Below are 15,358 nucleotides of genomic sequence, written 5' to 3' on the forward strand. Positions count from 1 at the left end.
ACATGAACATGCAGACCAGACAGACAGACGGACAGACAAACCCAGTGAACATGAACATGCAGTTCAGGCCAGACAGACAGACGGACACACAAACCCAGGGAACATGAACATGCAGTCCAGGCCAGACAGACAAACCCAGGGAACATGAGCATGCAGTCCAGGCCAGACAGACAAACCCAGGGAACATGCAGTCAAGGCCAGACAGAAAAACCCAGGGAACATGCAGTCCAGGCCAGACGAACAAAGCCAGGGAACATGAACATGCAGGTCAGGCCAGAGAGACAAACCCAGAGAACTTGGACATGCAGGTCAGGCCAGACAGACAAACCCAGGGAACATGAACATGCAGGTCAGGCCAGACAGATAGACAGACAGACAAACCCAGTCAACATGAACATGTAGTTCAGGCCAGACCGACAGAAACTCTTTTTACACTAATGTGCCAACCTGAGCCGACTGCACTTACTCTGATATTTTCTTTTCACGTCGTCCTTTCAGCACGTCTCAGGCAATTATGGTGTAACCAGGGCATTGCAATATGTTTTTACTCGGCTTGGCTCAGTAGTGTGAAACGGGCATTAGGCTGTTAAATCAGACGGCCTCTCTCCCTCTCCTTCCATGGCTGGTGTGTGTCAGTCCTCTGATGCCCCAGGTCGCTCTGGGAAGCTATAAAACATCTCTCTGTTCACTGAGATGAAAATGGTCCTCCATGGCATTAGCCAGTAATGTGTCTTATTTTAGGCTGAATGCCAGGGGGAGTGTACAGCCAATCAATACACATTACTGGCTAATGCCATGGAGGACCATTTTCATCTCAGTGAACAGAGAAGAGATGTTCTATCCCCCCCCCCCCCCCCCCCCGACCTTTGCATTGGTTCATCGCTGCTACCGAGTGGCTATAGTGGCTAACGCCCCTGTCCCGAAGCTAGCACCAGTTAACCGCGAGCCAGGCGCATCTCCCGGCTAGCAAACAAAATTACTACAACTACATTACCGCTTTTGCAAAACTGGCCTGGACACTTCGTCGATAAGGAGCCCCGCCGTTCCACCATGACTGGTCTGCCGACGTAACTCCATCTGCTGTGCCCTCAACCGGCCTTTACCGGACGTCTGAGCAGGCGCTTCTACTAGCCCCGGCCTGCTAACTTTAAACGCTGTGTCTCCCACTTGCTAGGTAGTAACGACTACCCAGCGGCTTCCCTGTTTCATCTACTGCTGTTTACTGGACCCTATGGTCACTTGGCTACATAGGTGATGCCTGCTGGACTGTTCATTAATCACAGTACTCCATTTAGTTTATGTTTTGTTCATCTGTTGGCCTAAGCCTCGAACTCAGGCCCTGTGTGTAGTTAACTGACCCTCTTTGCCCATTCATCGCCATTTTACCTGTTGTTGTCTTAGCGGATTAGCTGTTGTTGTCTTACCTGTTGTCTTAGCTAGATCTCCCAATCAACACCTTTTGATTGCTTTATGCCTCGCTTTATGTCTTTCTCAAATGTCAATATGCCATGTATATTGTTGTTTAGGATAGTTATCATTGTTTTAGTTTACTGCGGAGCACCTAGTCCCACTCAACATGCCTCAGATACCTCCTTTGTCCCACCTCCCACAAATGCGGTGACCTCACCCAACATAATTAGCGCATCCAGAGATGCAACCTCTCTTATCACTCAGTGCCTGGGTTTACCTCCACTGTACCCGCACCCCACCATACCCCTGTCTGTACATTATACCCTGAATCTATTCTACCATGCCCAGAAATCTGCTCCTTTTATTCTCTGTCCCCAACGCACTAGACGACCAGTTTTGATAGCCTTTAACCGTACCCTCATCCTACTACTCTGTTCCTCGGGTGAAGTGGAGGTCAACCCAGGCCCTGCGTGTCCTCAGGCACTCTCATTTGTTGACTTCTGTAATTGAAAAGGCCTTGGTTTCATGCATGTTAACATCCGAAGCCTCCTCCCTACGTTTGGTGTACTCACTGCTTTAGCACACTCTGCCAACCCTGATGTCCTTGCCATGTCTGAATCCTGGTTTAGGAAGATCACCAAAAATTCTTAGATTTCCATCCCCAACTGTCACATTTTCTGTCAAGCTAGAACGGCCAAACGGGGAGGAGTTGCAATCTACTGTGGAGATAGCTTGCAAAGTTCTGTCATACTTTCCAGGTCTATGCCCAAACAGTTTGAGCTTCTAATTTAAAAAAAATATTCTCTCCAAAAATAAGTCTCTCACTGTTACCCCCTGTTATAGACCCTCAAACTCCCAGCTGTGCCCTGGACACCATATGTGAATTGATTGCTCCCCATGTATCTTCAGAGTTCATTCTGTTAGGTGACCTAAACTGGGATATGCTTAACACCCCGGCAGTCCTACATTCTAAACTAGATGCCCTCAATCTCACACAAATTATCAAGGAACCCACCAGGTACAAACCTAAACCTGTAAACATGGGGCACCCTCATAGATATTATCCTGACCAACTTGCCCTCCAAATGCACCTCTACTGTTTTCAATCAGGATCTCAGCGATTACTGCCTCATTGACTGCATCCGCTATGGGTCTGTGGTCAAATGACCACCCGTCATCACTGTCAAACGCTCACTAAAACACTTCCGCGAGCAGGCCTTTCTAATTGACCTGGCCCGGGTATCCTGGAAGGATATTAACCTCATCCCGTCATCCGAGGATGCCTTGTCGTTCTTTAAAAGTAATTTCCTCATTTTAATAAGCATGCCCCTTTCAAAAAATGTAGAACTAAGAACAGGTTTAGCCCTTGGTTCACTCCAGACCTGACCGTCCTCGACCAGCACAAAAACATCCTGTGGCGGACTGCAATAGCATCGAATAGTCCCCGCGATATGCACATTTTCAGGGAAGCCATGAACCAATACACACTGTCAGTCAGGAAAGCAAAGGCTAGCTTTTTCAAACAGAAATTTGCATCCTGTAGCTCTAACTCCCAAAAGTTTTGGGACAATGTAAAGTCCATGGAGAATAAGAGCAGCACCTCCCAGCTGCCCACTGCACTGAGGCTAGGTAACACTGTCACCACGATAAATCCACGATAATTGAGAATTTCAATAAGCATTTCTCTACGGCTGGCCATGCTTTCCTCCTGGCGACCCCAACCTACACCCCCCGTAGCTACTTGCCCAAGACTCCCCAGCTTCTCCTTCACCCAAATCCAGTTAGCAGATGTTCTAAAAGAGCTGCAAAACCTGGACCCGTACAAATCAGCTGGGCTAGACAATCTGGACACTCTCTTTCTAAAATGATCCACCTCCATTGTTGCAACCCCTATTACCAGTCTGTTCCATCTCTTTCGTATCGTCCGAGATCCCTAAAGATTGGATAGCTGCTGCGTTCATCCCCCTCTTCAAAGGGGGAGACAACCTAGATCCAAACCGATTTATAGACCTATATCCATCCTGCCCTGCCTTTCTAAAGTCTTCGAAAGCCAAGTTAATAAACAGATCACTGACCATTTCGAATCCCACCGTACCTTCTCCGCTGTGCAATCTGGTTTCTGAGCTGGTCATGGGTGCACCTCAGCCACGCTCAAGGTACTAAACGATATCATAACCGCCATCGATAAAAAATTGTACTGTGCAGCCGTCTTCCTCGACCTGGCCAAGGCTTTCGACTGTCAATCACCGTATTCTTATCGGCAGACTCAATAGCCTTGATTTCTCAAATGACTGCCTCGCCTGGTTCACCAACTACTTCTCAGATTGAGTTCAGTGTGTCAAATTGGAGGGCCTGTTTTCCAGACCTCTGGCAGTCTCTATGGGGGTACCACAGGGTTCAATTCTTGGGCCAACTATTTTCTCTGTATTTTTCAACGATGTCACTTTCTGCTGGTGATTCCCTGATACGTCTCTAAGCAGACGACACCATTCAGTATACATCTGGTCCTTCTTTGGACACTGTGTTAACAAACCTCCAAATGAGCAGCAATGCCATACAACACTCCTTCCGTGGCCTCCAGCTGCTCTTAAATGCTAGTAAAACTAAATGCATGCTTTTCAACCATTCACTGCCCGCACCCGCCTGCCCAATTAGCTTCACTACTCTGGACGGTTATGACCTAGAATATGTGGACAACTCCAAATACCTAGGTGTCTGGTTAGACTGTAAACTCTCCTTCCAGACTCATCTTAAACACCTCCAATCCAAAATTAAATCTAGAATCGGCTTTCTATTTCGCTACAAAGCCTCCTTCACTCACGTCGCCAAACATACCCTAGTAAAACTGACTATCCTACCAATCCTCGACTTCAGCGATGTCATTTATAAAATAGCCTCCAACACTCTACTCAGCAATCTGGATCCAGTCTTTCACAGTGGCATCCGTTTTGTCACCAAAGCCCCATATACCACCCACCACTGTGACCTGTATGCTCTCATCGCCTGGCCCTCGCTACATATTCGTCACCAGACCCACTGTCTCCAGGTCATCTATAAGTCTTTGCTAGGTAAAGCTCCGCCTTATCTCAGCTCACTGGTCTCGATAACAACACCCACCTGTAGCACGCGCTCGAGCAGGTATATCTCACTGGTCATCCCCAAAGCCAACACCTCTTTTGGCCACCTTTCTTTCCAGTTTTCTGCTGCCAATGACTAGAACGAATTGCAAAATTTGCTGTAGCTGGAGATTATATTTCCCTCACTAACTTTAAACATCAACTATCTGAGCAGCTTACCGATCGCTGCTGCTGTACACAGCCCATCTGTAAATAGCCCATCCAATCTACCTACCTCATCCCCATATTGTTTTTATTTACTTTTATGCTGTTTTGCATACCAGTTATTTCTACTTGCACGTCTATCACTCCAGTGTTAATTTGCTAAATTGTAATTACTTCGCTACTATGGCCTATTTATTGCCTTACCTCCTTATGCCATTTGCACACAGTATGTAGACTTTATTTTTTATTTCTATTGTGTTATTGACTGTACGCTTGTTTATTCCATGTGTAACTCTGTGTTGTTTGTGTCACACTGCTTTGCTTTATCTTGGCTAGGTCACAGTTGTAAATGAGAACTTGTTCTCAACTGGCCGACCTGGTTAAATAAAGGTGAAATAAAACAATCAAAAAACACATTGATGGGGAATGGCATAGCATTTCTCCACATTTGCGATAACATGAAAATAGTTGATTTGGTTTGCATCGTATTTTAAGTCCTGAATATCTGATTTAAGTCTTTTTCGATGTCCTCTTTAGTGTGAAGTGTTTTTGGTCTATTTGTAATCAATCCATAAAATGTTTTCTGAGCCAAGTAACAAGAGGTCACACAACGATGTTACTCTGGTTATAGAGGTTCTGGAACATCACTCTGTATGTGTTTTTCTTTTCACTTGGACTCTGTTCAAGTCCATTATTAGGGTGGGATAACTTGTCAGTTTCCCCTCTTCACATATGTCATGTTTAACCTGTGTGTGTCCCTTCCCTCTTCCAGACCTGATGGTGGACATGCTAGGGGTGCTGGCCAGCTACAGCATCACAGTCAAGGAGCTGAAGTTGTTCTTCAGCAAACTGCAAGGAGAGAAAGGCCAATGGGTAACACAACTAGTAACCTTCATACCGTACCGCCCTGTCATATTTGTCTTGTAGAGAGCATGGGGAATGTGCTAGCAACACTTCAACTGGTGGCCTGTACACATCCGTTTAGCCTCTCTGTGCTCTGGTACCATACATCACACTGTGTCGTGCAGACACACCATCGCTGTCTATTGGGATAATCCAAAAAACATTACTGCATTGTTCATGTGTAATAACGTGATGAGGAAGTTGCCTCTTAGCTCTGATTTATGAAGGCAGTTTTATCATTCTAACTTCTACTGGGTAATGTTACGATTTAAGGAGAGGGTAAACTGATCTTCGATCAGTGTTTGGAATTAAATCACACACATTTAACAGTTGAACATCAATAGGATAGTACTATCATTAGTTAAAAATAGTATCTATACTTAAGATACATTAGTGATTTATAAAGTTGAAGAATAATTTGTTTTCCAACCTGGGTTTTGTAGTTTTCCACCAAGACTGCCTGGACAGTCTTGCCTAGCAGGGTGGAGTCAGTACAGTAACAGTGGAAGACAGCCTGGACAGTCTTGCCTGGCAGGGTGGAGTCAGTACAGTACAGTGGAAGACAGCCTGGACAGTCTTGCCTGGCAGGGTGGAGTCAGTACAGTGGAAGACAGCCTGGACAGTCTTGCCTGGCAGGGTGGAGTCTACAGTAACAGTGGAAGACTGCCTGGACAGACTTGCCTAGCAGGGTGGAGTCAGTACAGTACAGTGGAAGACAGCCTGGACAGACTTGCCTAGCAGGGTGGAGTCAGTACAGTACAGTGGAAGACAGCCTGGACAGACTTGTCTAGCAGGGTGGAGTCAGTACAGTGGAAGACAGCCTGGACAGACTTGCCTAGCAGGGTGGAGTCAGTACAGTAACAGTGGAAGACAGCCTGGACAGTTTTGCCTAGCAGGGTGGAGTCAGTACAGTGGGAAGACAGCCTGGTCAGTCTTGCCTAGCAGGGTGGAGTCAGTACAGTACAGTGGAAGACAGCCTGGACAGTCTTGCCTAGCAGGGTGGAGTCAGTACAGTACAGTGGAAGACAGCCTGGACAGTCTTGCCTAGCAGGGTGGAGTTAGTACAGTAACAGTGGAAGACAGCCTGGACAGTCTTGCCTAGCAGGGGGGAGTTAGTACAGTAACAGTGGAAGACAGCCTGGACAGTCTTGCCTAGCAGGGTGGAGTCAGTACAGTAACAGTGGAAGACAGCCTGGTCAGTCTTGCCTAGCAGGGTGGAGTTAGTACAGTAACAGTGGAAGACAGCCTGGACAGTCTTGCCTAGCAGGGGGGAGTTAGTACAGTAACAGTGGAAGACAGCCTGGACAGTCTTGCCTAGCAGGGTGGAGTCAGTACAGTAACAGTGGAAGACAGCCTGGACAGTCTTGCCTAGCAGGGTGGAGTCAGTACAGTAACATTGGAAGACAGCCTGGACAGTCTTGCCTGGCAGGGTGGAGTCAGTACAGTAACAGTGGAAGACAGCCTGGACAGTCTTGCCTAGCAGGGGGGAGTCAGTACAGTAACAGTGGAAGACAGCCTGGACAGTCTTGCCTAGCAGGGTGGAGTCAGTACAGTAACAGTGGAAGACAGCCTGGACAGTCTTGCCTAGCAGGGTGGAGTCAGTACAGTACAGTGGAAGACAGCCTGGTCAGTCTTGCCTAGCAGGGTGGAGTCAGTACAGTACAGTGGAAGACAGCCTGGTCAGTCTTGCCTAGCAGGGTGGAGTCAGTACAGTGGGAAGACAGCCTGGACAGTCTTGCATAGCAGGGTGGAGTCAGTACAGTAACAGTGGAAGACAGCCTGGACAGTCTTGCCTAGCAGGGTGGAGTCAGTACAGTGGAAAGACAGCCTGGTCAGTCTTGCCTAGCAGGGTGGAGTCAGTACAGTACAGTGGAAGACAGCCTGGTCAGTCTTGCATAGCAGGGTGGAGTCAGTACAGTGGGAAGACAGCCTGGACAGTCTTGCCTAGCAGGGTGGAGTCAGTACAGTAACAGTGGGAAGACAGCCTGGTCAGTCTTGCCGAGCAGGGTGGAGGCAGTACAGTGGGAAGACAGCCTGGTCAGTCTTGCCGAGCAGGGTGGAGGCAGTACAGTAACAGTGGAAGACAGCTTGGACAGTGTTGCCTAGCACGGTGGAGTCAGCCTGGACAGTCTTGCCTAGCAGGGTGGAGTCAGTACAGTGACAGTGGAAGACAGCCTGGACAGTCTTGCCTAGCAGGGTGGAGTCAGTACAGTACAGTAGCCCTTGTGTACAAACAGCAGATCTAGTAGGTTGTACCATGAATTATCCACTGAGTCCCTGCACCATTGAGAGAGGGGAGGCCCATTGATCAGTGTGAAATCAGATTGCCCCCATTTCGTTGACAATCTGCTTTTGTGCTTCTCCATTTCAGTCCACACACACACAGAGACAGACACTCTGCTAGCTCTGTGAAATATTATGTGAGGGGGTTGGCAAGAGATGATGCGTCTATCAGGAGTCTCTCCCTCACAGGATTTGAACAGAGTGACACACAGTGTGATATGCTGACTGCCGCCTCCACAGAAATTAAACTGATAGAGGCCTTGTCGGAAGAAAAGCTCATCAATATATTATGGAGGTTTATCAACGTTGATCACAGTTCCGTGGGCTCTGATCTAAAGCGGGTGACCTTGCAGCATCAATGGGAATGTAAAGTAGAACAACAGAACTACTGCATCCTCAGTATAATGTCTCTAGCGAGTTCTCAACAAGATGTTGACTTGGTTAGTAGAGGTCAATATAGAGAAGCAGAAAATAGACCTGGACTGTAGTTGTGGAGATGTTGGTGTGTTGTTTGTTTTGCTTACCTGCCTGTGAACCTGAACATGTACGGTGCGTTCAGACCGCCTTGCCTTTTTCCACATTTTGTTACGTTGCCGCCTTATTTCAAAATTGTTTCAATTGTTTTTTCCTCCTCAATCTACACACAATATCCCTTAATGGCAAAGCTAAAATAGGTTTTTAGACATTTTAGAAAATGTATGAAAATGAATCACATATGCACAAGTATTCAGATCCTTCACTCAGTACTTTGTTTTATCGCCTATGGCAGCGATTACAGCCTCGAGGCTTCTTGTGTTTGACGCTACAAGCTTGGCACACCTGTCTTTGGGGAGTTTCTCCCATTCTTCTCTGTAGATCCTCTCAAGCTCTGTCAGGTTGGATGCAGTGTTGCTGCGCAGCTATTTTCAGGCATCTCCAGAGATCGATCAGGTTCACGTCCGGACTCTGGCTGGGCCACTCAAGGACATTCAGACTTGTCCCGAAGCCATTCCTGCATTGTCTTGGCTGTGTGTCTGAGGTCTTGAACCGTTTGTAGCAGGTTTTCGTCAAGGATCTCTCTGCTCTGTTCATCTATCCCTCCATCCTGACTAGTCTCCCAGTCCCTGCCACTGAAAACGTCCCCACAGCATGATGCTGCCACCACCATGCTTCAACTTAGGGATGGTGCCAGGTTTCCTCAAGACGTGGCACTTGGCATTCAGGCCAAAGAGTTCAATTTCGGTTTCGTCAGACCAAAAAAACTTGTTTCTCATGGTCAGTCATTTAGGTGCCTTTTTTCAAACTCAAAGCGGGCTGTCATGTGCCTTTTTACTGAGGAGTGGTTTCCGTCTGGCCACTCTACCATAAAGGGCTGATTGGTGGAGTGCGGAAGAGATGGTTGTCCTTCTGGAAGGTTCTCCCATCTCCACAGAGGAACTCTAGAGCTCTGTCAGAGTGAACATCGGGGTTCTTGTTCACCTCCCTAACCAAGGCCCTTCTCCCACGATTTCTCAGTTTGGCCAGGCGGCCAGCTCTAGGAAGAGTCTTAGTGGTTCAAAACTTCTTCCATTTGAGAATTATGGAGGCTACTGTGTTCTTGGGGACCTTCAATGATGCAGACATTTTTTTGGTACCTTCGACCAAATCCTGTCTCGGAGCTCTACAGACAATTCCATCCACTTCATGGCTTGGTTTTTGCTCTGACATGTACTGTCAGCTGTGAGACCTTATATAGACAGGTGTGTGCCTTTCCAAATCATGTTCAATCAATTGATTTTTACAACCGGTGGAATCCAAACGAGTTGTAGAAACATCTGAAGGATGATCAACGGAAACCGGATGCACCGGAGCCCAAATTAGTCTCATAGTGAAGGGTCTGAATACTTATGTAAATAAGATTTGTATTTGTAATACATTTGCAAAAATGTATAAAAACCCGTTTTTGCTTTGTCATTATGGGGTATTGTGTGTAGAGGTGATGAGGATTTTTTTGTATTTCATCAATTTTAGAATAAGGCTGTAACGTAACAAAATGTGGGAACAGGGAAGGTGTCTGAATACTCTCCCGACTGCACTGTGGCTTTACATTAAAGTACTTGTGTATGCGGTGCACCCTCATCAAAGTCTGTGGCGTCTCAACTTGTGCGTGTTCTTCCTCCAGCCTCCCCATGCGGTGAAGCTGCTGTCTGTCCTGAGGAGCATGACCCACCGGAACGGACCTGACTCCTTCTTCAGCTTCCCAGGGAAGAGTGCTGCTGTGAGTACAGTGACAACTCAATACACCTCCACATGCATACCGGAGTCTCAGACTGATCGTTAGAAGATAGTGTAGTACTCACCACCCAACTAGAATACAGTCTGACGCTACACCTGGTACGACACTATTCAAGTAGTGCACTATGTAAGGTAAAAGTTGTGTCAGACTTGTAGTGACTGGTATGAGTCTCGGTGAACGAGGTGTCTACGGTAAGGTAGTGGTATTTACAGCACCTCTGGATAGCTTCTAAATGGGCTACATCCTCTTGTGCTCGACTTCCCACATGATCCAAGGCCGGACGCATTAGCAATAACTAAGATAATGCATCCTGAATTGCCTATAAGCTCTGACCCAGCACACATCTTTGCTTCTATATCCTATAATGCCAAGGTTTACCAACCATATGTAGCTTGGGTCATGCTGTGTTTCTGTGTGTGTGTTGAATAAGCAGCATGGGAAGAGAGGAGGAGCACAGATGCTAGCTAATCATCCTCTGTTCTCCTTCTCCCTTCATTCTAATGCTCCTAGCAGTCTTCCCTCTGTTCTTCTCCTCCCTTCATTCTAATGCTCCTAGCAGTATTCCCTCTGCTCTCCTTCTCCTCCCTTCATTCTAATGCTCCTAGCCATCTGCCCTCTGTTCTTCTCCTCCCTTCATTCTAATGCTCCTAGCCGTCTTCATTCTAATGCTCCTAGCAGTCTTCCCTCTGTTCTTCTCCTCCCTTCATTCTAATGCTCCTAGCAGTCTTCCCTCTGTTCTTCTCCTCCCTTCATTCTAATGCTCCTCCTCAGTCTTCTCAGTCCTTCTGTTCTTCTCCTCCCTTCATTCTAATGCTCCTAGCAGTCTTCCCTCTGTTCTTCTCCTCCCTTCATTCTAATGCTCCTAGCAGTCTTCCCTCTGTTCTCCTCCTCCTCCCTTCATTCTAATGCTCCTAGCAGTCTTCCCTCTGTTCTTCTCCTCCTTCATTCTAATGCTCCTAGCAGTCTTCCCTCTGTTCCTCTCCTCCCTTAATTCTAATGCTCCTAGCAGTCTTCCCTCTGTTCTCCTTCTCCTCCCTTCATTCTAATGTCTTCCTCTGTTCCTCTTCCCTCTGTTCTCCTTCTCCTCCCTTCATTCTAATGCTCCTAGCAGTCTTCCCTCTGTTCCTCTCCTCCCTTCATTCTAATGCTCCTAGCAGTCTTCCCTCTGTTCTTCTCCTCCCTTCATTCTAATGCTCCTAGCAGTCTTCCCTCTGTTCCTTCTCCTCCCTTCATTCTAATGCTCCTAGCAGTCTTCCCTCTGTTCTTCTCCTCCCTTCATTCTAATGCTCCTAGCCGTCTTCCCTCTGTTCTAATGCTCCTATCAGTCTTCCCTCTGTTCTTCTCCTCCCTTCATTCTAATGCTCCTAGCAGTCTTCCCTCTGTTCTTCTCCTCCCTTCATTCTAATGCTCCTAGCAGTCTTCCCTCTGTTCTTCTCCTCCCTTCATTCTAATGCTCCTAGCAGTCTTCCCTCTGTTCTTCTCCTCCCTTCATTCTAATGCTCCTAGCAGTCTTCCCCCTGTTCTTCTCCTCCCTTCATTCTAATGCTCCTAGCCGTCTTCCCTCTGTTCTAATGCTCCTATCAGTCTTCTCTCTGTTCTTCTCCTCCCTTCATTCTAATGCTCCTATCAGTCTTCCCTCTGTTCTTCTCCTCCCTTCATTCTAATGCTCCTAGCAGTCTTCCCTCTGTTCCTCTCCTCCCTTAATTCTAATGCTCCTAGCAGTCTTCCCTCTCCTCCCTCTGTTCTTCTCCTCCCTTCATTCTAATGCTCCTAGCAGTCTTCCCCTGTTCTTCTCCTCCCTTCATTCTAATGCTCCTAGCCGTCTTCCCTCTGTTCTAATGCTCCTATCAGTCTTCCCACTGTTCTTCTCCTCCCTTCATTCTAATGCTCCTAGCCGCCTTCCCCCTGTTCTTCTCCTCCCTTCATTCTAATGCTCCTAGCCGTCTTCCCTCTGTTCTAATGCTCCTATCAGTCTTCTCTCTGTTCTTCTCCTCCCTTCATTCTAATGCTCCTATCAGTCTTCCCTCTGTTCTTCTCCTCCCTTCATTCTAATGCTCCTAGCAGTCTTCCCTCTGTTCTTCTCCTCCCTTCATTCTAATGCTCCTATCAGTCTTCCCTCTGTTCTTCTCCTCCCTTCATTCTAATGCTCCTAGCAGTCTTCCCTCTGTTCTTCTCCTCCCTTCATTCTAATGCTCCTAGCAGTCTTCCCTCTGTTCTTCTCACTCCTTCATTCTAATGCTCCTAGCCGTCTTCCCTCTGTTCCTCTCCTCCCTTCATTCTAATGCTCCTAGCAGTCTTCCCTCTGTTCTTCTCCTCCTCCCTTCATTCTAATGCTGCTAGCAATCTTCCCTCTGTTCTTCTCCTCCCTTCATTCTAATGCTCCTAGCCGCCTTCCCCCTGTTCTTCTCCTCCCTTCATTCTAATGCTCCTAGCCGTCTTCCCTCTGTTCTAATGCTCCTATCAGTCTCCCCTCTGTTCTTCTCCTCCCTTCATTCTAATGCTCCTAGCTGTTCTCCCTTCATTCTAATGCTCCTAGCAGTCTTCCCTCTGTTCTTCTCCTCCCTTCATTCTAATTCTCCTAGCAGTCTTCCCTCTGTTCTCCTTCTCCTCCCTTCATTCTAATGCTCCTAGCAGTCTTCCCTCTGTTCTTCTCCTCCCTCCATTCTAATGCTCCTAGCCGTCTTCCCTCTCTTCTAATGCTCCTATCAGTATTCCCTCTATTCTTCGCAGTCCTTCATTCTAATGCTCCAAGCAGTCTTCTCTCTGTTCTTCTCCTCCCTTCATTCTAATGCTCCTAGCAGTCTTCCCTCTGTTCTTCTCCTCCCTTCATTCTAATGCTCCTAGCAGTCTTCCCTCTGTTCTTCTCCTCCCTTCATTCTAATGCTCCTAGCAGTCTTCCCTCTGTTCTTCTCCTCCCTTCATTCTAATGCTCCTAGCAGTCTTCCCTCTGTTCTTCTCCTCCCTTCATTCTAATGCTCCTAGCAGTCTTCCCTCTGTTCTTCTCCTCCCTTCATTCTAATGCTCCTAGCAGTCTTCCCTCTGTTCTTCTCCTCCCTTCATTCTAATGCTCCTAGCAGTCTTCCCTCTGTTCTTCTCCTCCCTTCATTCTAATGCTCCTAGCAGTCTTCCCTCTGTTCTTCTCAGTCCTTCGTTCTAATGCTCCTAGCCGTCTTCCCTCTGTTCCTCTCCTCCCTTCATTCTAATGCTCCTAGCAGTCTTCCCTCTTCTCCTTCTCCTCCCTTCATTCTAATGCTCCTAGCCATCTTCCCTCTGTTCTCCTTCTCCTCCCTTCATTCTAATGCTCCTAGCAGTCTTCCCTCTGTTCTCCTTCTCCTCCCTTCATTCTAATGCTGCTAGCAATCTTCCCTCTGTTCTTCTCCTCCCTTCATTCTAATGCTCCTAGCCGCCTTCCCCCTGTTCTTCTCCTCCCTTCATTCTAATGCTCCTAGCCGTCTTCCCTCTGTTCTAATGCTCCTATCAGTCTCCCCTCTGTTCTTCTCCTCCCTTCATTCTAATGCTCCTAGCCGTTCTCCCTTCATTCTAATGCTCCTAGCAGTCTTCCCTCTGTTCTTCTCCTCCCTTCATTCTAATTCTCCTAGCAGTCTTCCCTCTGTTCTCCTTCTCCTCCCTTCATTCTAATGCTCCTAGCAGTCTTCCCTCTGTTCTTCTCCTCCCTCCATTCTAATGCTCCTAGCCGTCTTCCCTCTCTTCTAATGCTCCTATCAGTATTCCCTCTATTCTTCGCAGTCCTTCATTCTAATGCTCCAAGCAGTCTTCTCTCTGTTTTTCTCCTCCCTTCATTCTAATGCTCCTAGCAGTCTTCCCTCTGTTCTTCTCCTCCCTTCATTCTAATGCTCCTAGCAGTCTTCCCTCTGTTCTTCTCCTCCCTTCATTCTAATGCTCCTAGCCGTCTCCGAACTCATTCTCACCCCTTCCTTCTCATAGCAGCAATCCCTAAGCTGCTTTTTCCAATACCTTTTTTATCTATCCAGCCATTCAGCTAGCCAGCCAGCCAGCCATGTGATTTAGTGAGTGAAAGAATAACATATAAGTCCCCTGGGAATGTTCTGTTATACCCCTCTCTTAAAATAGAGCAGTTTTCTAATACACTTCCTGGTATCAATGGGTTTAAAAATGTGGACTTAGCTTCACTAACTCAGTTAAGATGCTGTTGCTGACGTCTTCAAAGTAATGAAGGATGACAACTTATCAGACTAAGTCTCAGCTATGATCTCATATCTTAGGCAATGTCAGCTAAGTTTTCATGAAGGACGACATCATAGCCTTGTGTATGCTACGTTTTAACTGTGTATCTCCGTCTAGGACCTTTACCCTTCACTATTTTCTCAAAGAGTCTCACCTGAATGCTGTCTACACCTGTATGTGGCCATGGTACATTTGACTGTACAGTACCTGGGCTAGATGGCTAACTATAGAGAGAATCATGTCTGCTCACATTTTGTCTTACAATTGCTGTCTGGAACACTCACATTGTATGTAGAGAGAGAGAGAGTGTGTGTGTGCACTGTATGTCTCTGTGTACCCTTTCATTGCCATGGTGACGGTGCCCTTTGGTGAGGGTGAGCTCTGGGCCGCCGTAAGAGGGTCTGTGATTGGTGTGTGTGCAGCGGAGACTGAGCACGAAGCACACGTCTTCCCCTTGCTGTGAATCTGGCTAATGAGGCAGGAAGCCCTCTGGATAGACACACACATGAACAACTCCATCCCTTCCTTCTTGGACCCACTGTAGTCTAGGTCACACTACTCACTATCCTATTTCTAAAACATTCTTTCTCAACTCATTGAGCTAACCGTTTGTCTCCTCACAGGCTATAGCTCTGCCGCCTATAGCCAAATGGCCGTACCAGAGTGGATTCACCTTCCACACGTGGCTCCGCATGGATCCAATCAACAACATCAATGTTGACAAGGACAAGCCTTACCTGTACTGGTGAGTTACATACACCAGGCGTCCATGTTGGAGATCAACTCCACTGCACTCGGCGACTGCAGACTGACTAGGAATCACCTTGCATCCTAAATGGCGACTCATTGTGGTTTGTTGACCAGTCAGTCTGTAGCCACCGACTAATGTCATCAGTCTCGTACACCCAGGCTAACACTGACGCAACTCACTGCTGCTTGATTTGTTCTCCTTCTCTATGCAAATGACGTCTCTACTCATATCCTGACTTGCGATACCCATGCATACATTTTGTATGGATAA

The 15,358-nt window shown here is 47.2% G+C and overlaps 1 protein-coding gene across 5 annotated transcripts in view; it reads left to right on the top strand.

The window, feature by feature from the left end:
• LOC124001246 (lipopolysaccharide-responsive and beige-like anchor protein) overlaps positions 1–15,358 on the top strand; it is a 399,363-nt gene that overhangs the window by 51,125 nt on the left and 332,880 nt on the right. For all 5 annotated transcript variants that reach the window (XM_046307891.1, XM_046307893.1, XM_046307892.1 and 2 more), the window contains exons 4-6: positions 5,464–5,564; positions 10,018–10,113; positions 14,961–15,082. In XM_046307891.1, coding sequence (XP_046163847.1) covers positions 5,464–5,564; positions 10,018–10,113; positions 14,961–15,082 — 319 coding nt within the window. The remainder of the gene's footprint in view (positions 1–5,463; positions 5,565–10,017; positions 10,114–14,960; positions 15,083–15,358) is intronic.

The sequence above is a fragment of the Oncorhynchus gorbuscha genome, linkage group LG17 (genome assembly GCF_021184085.1).
Source record: "Oncorhynchus gorbuscha isolate QuinsamMale2020 ecotype Even-year linkage group LG17, OgorEven_v1.0, whole genome shotgun sequence".
NCBI lineage: Eukaryota > Metazoa > Chordata > Actinopteri > Salmoniformes > Salmonidae > Oncorhynchus > Oncorhynchus gorbuscha.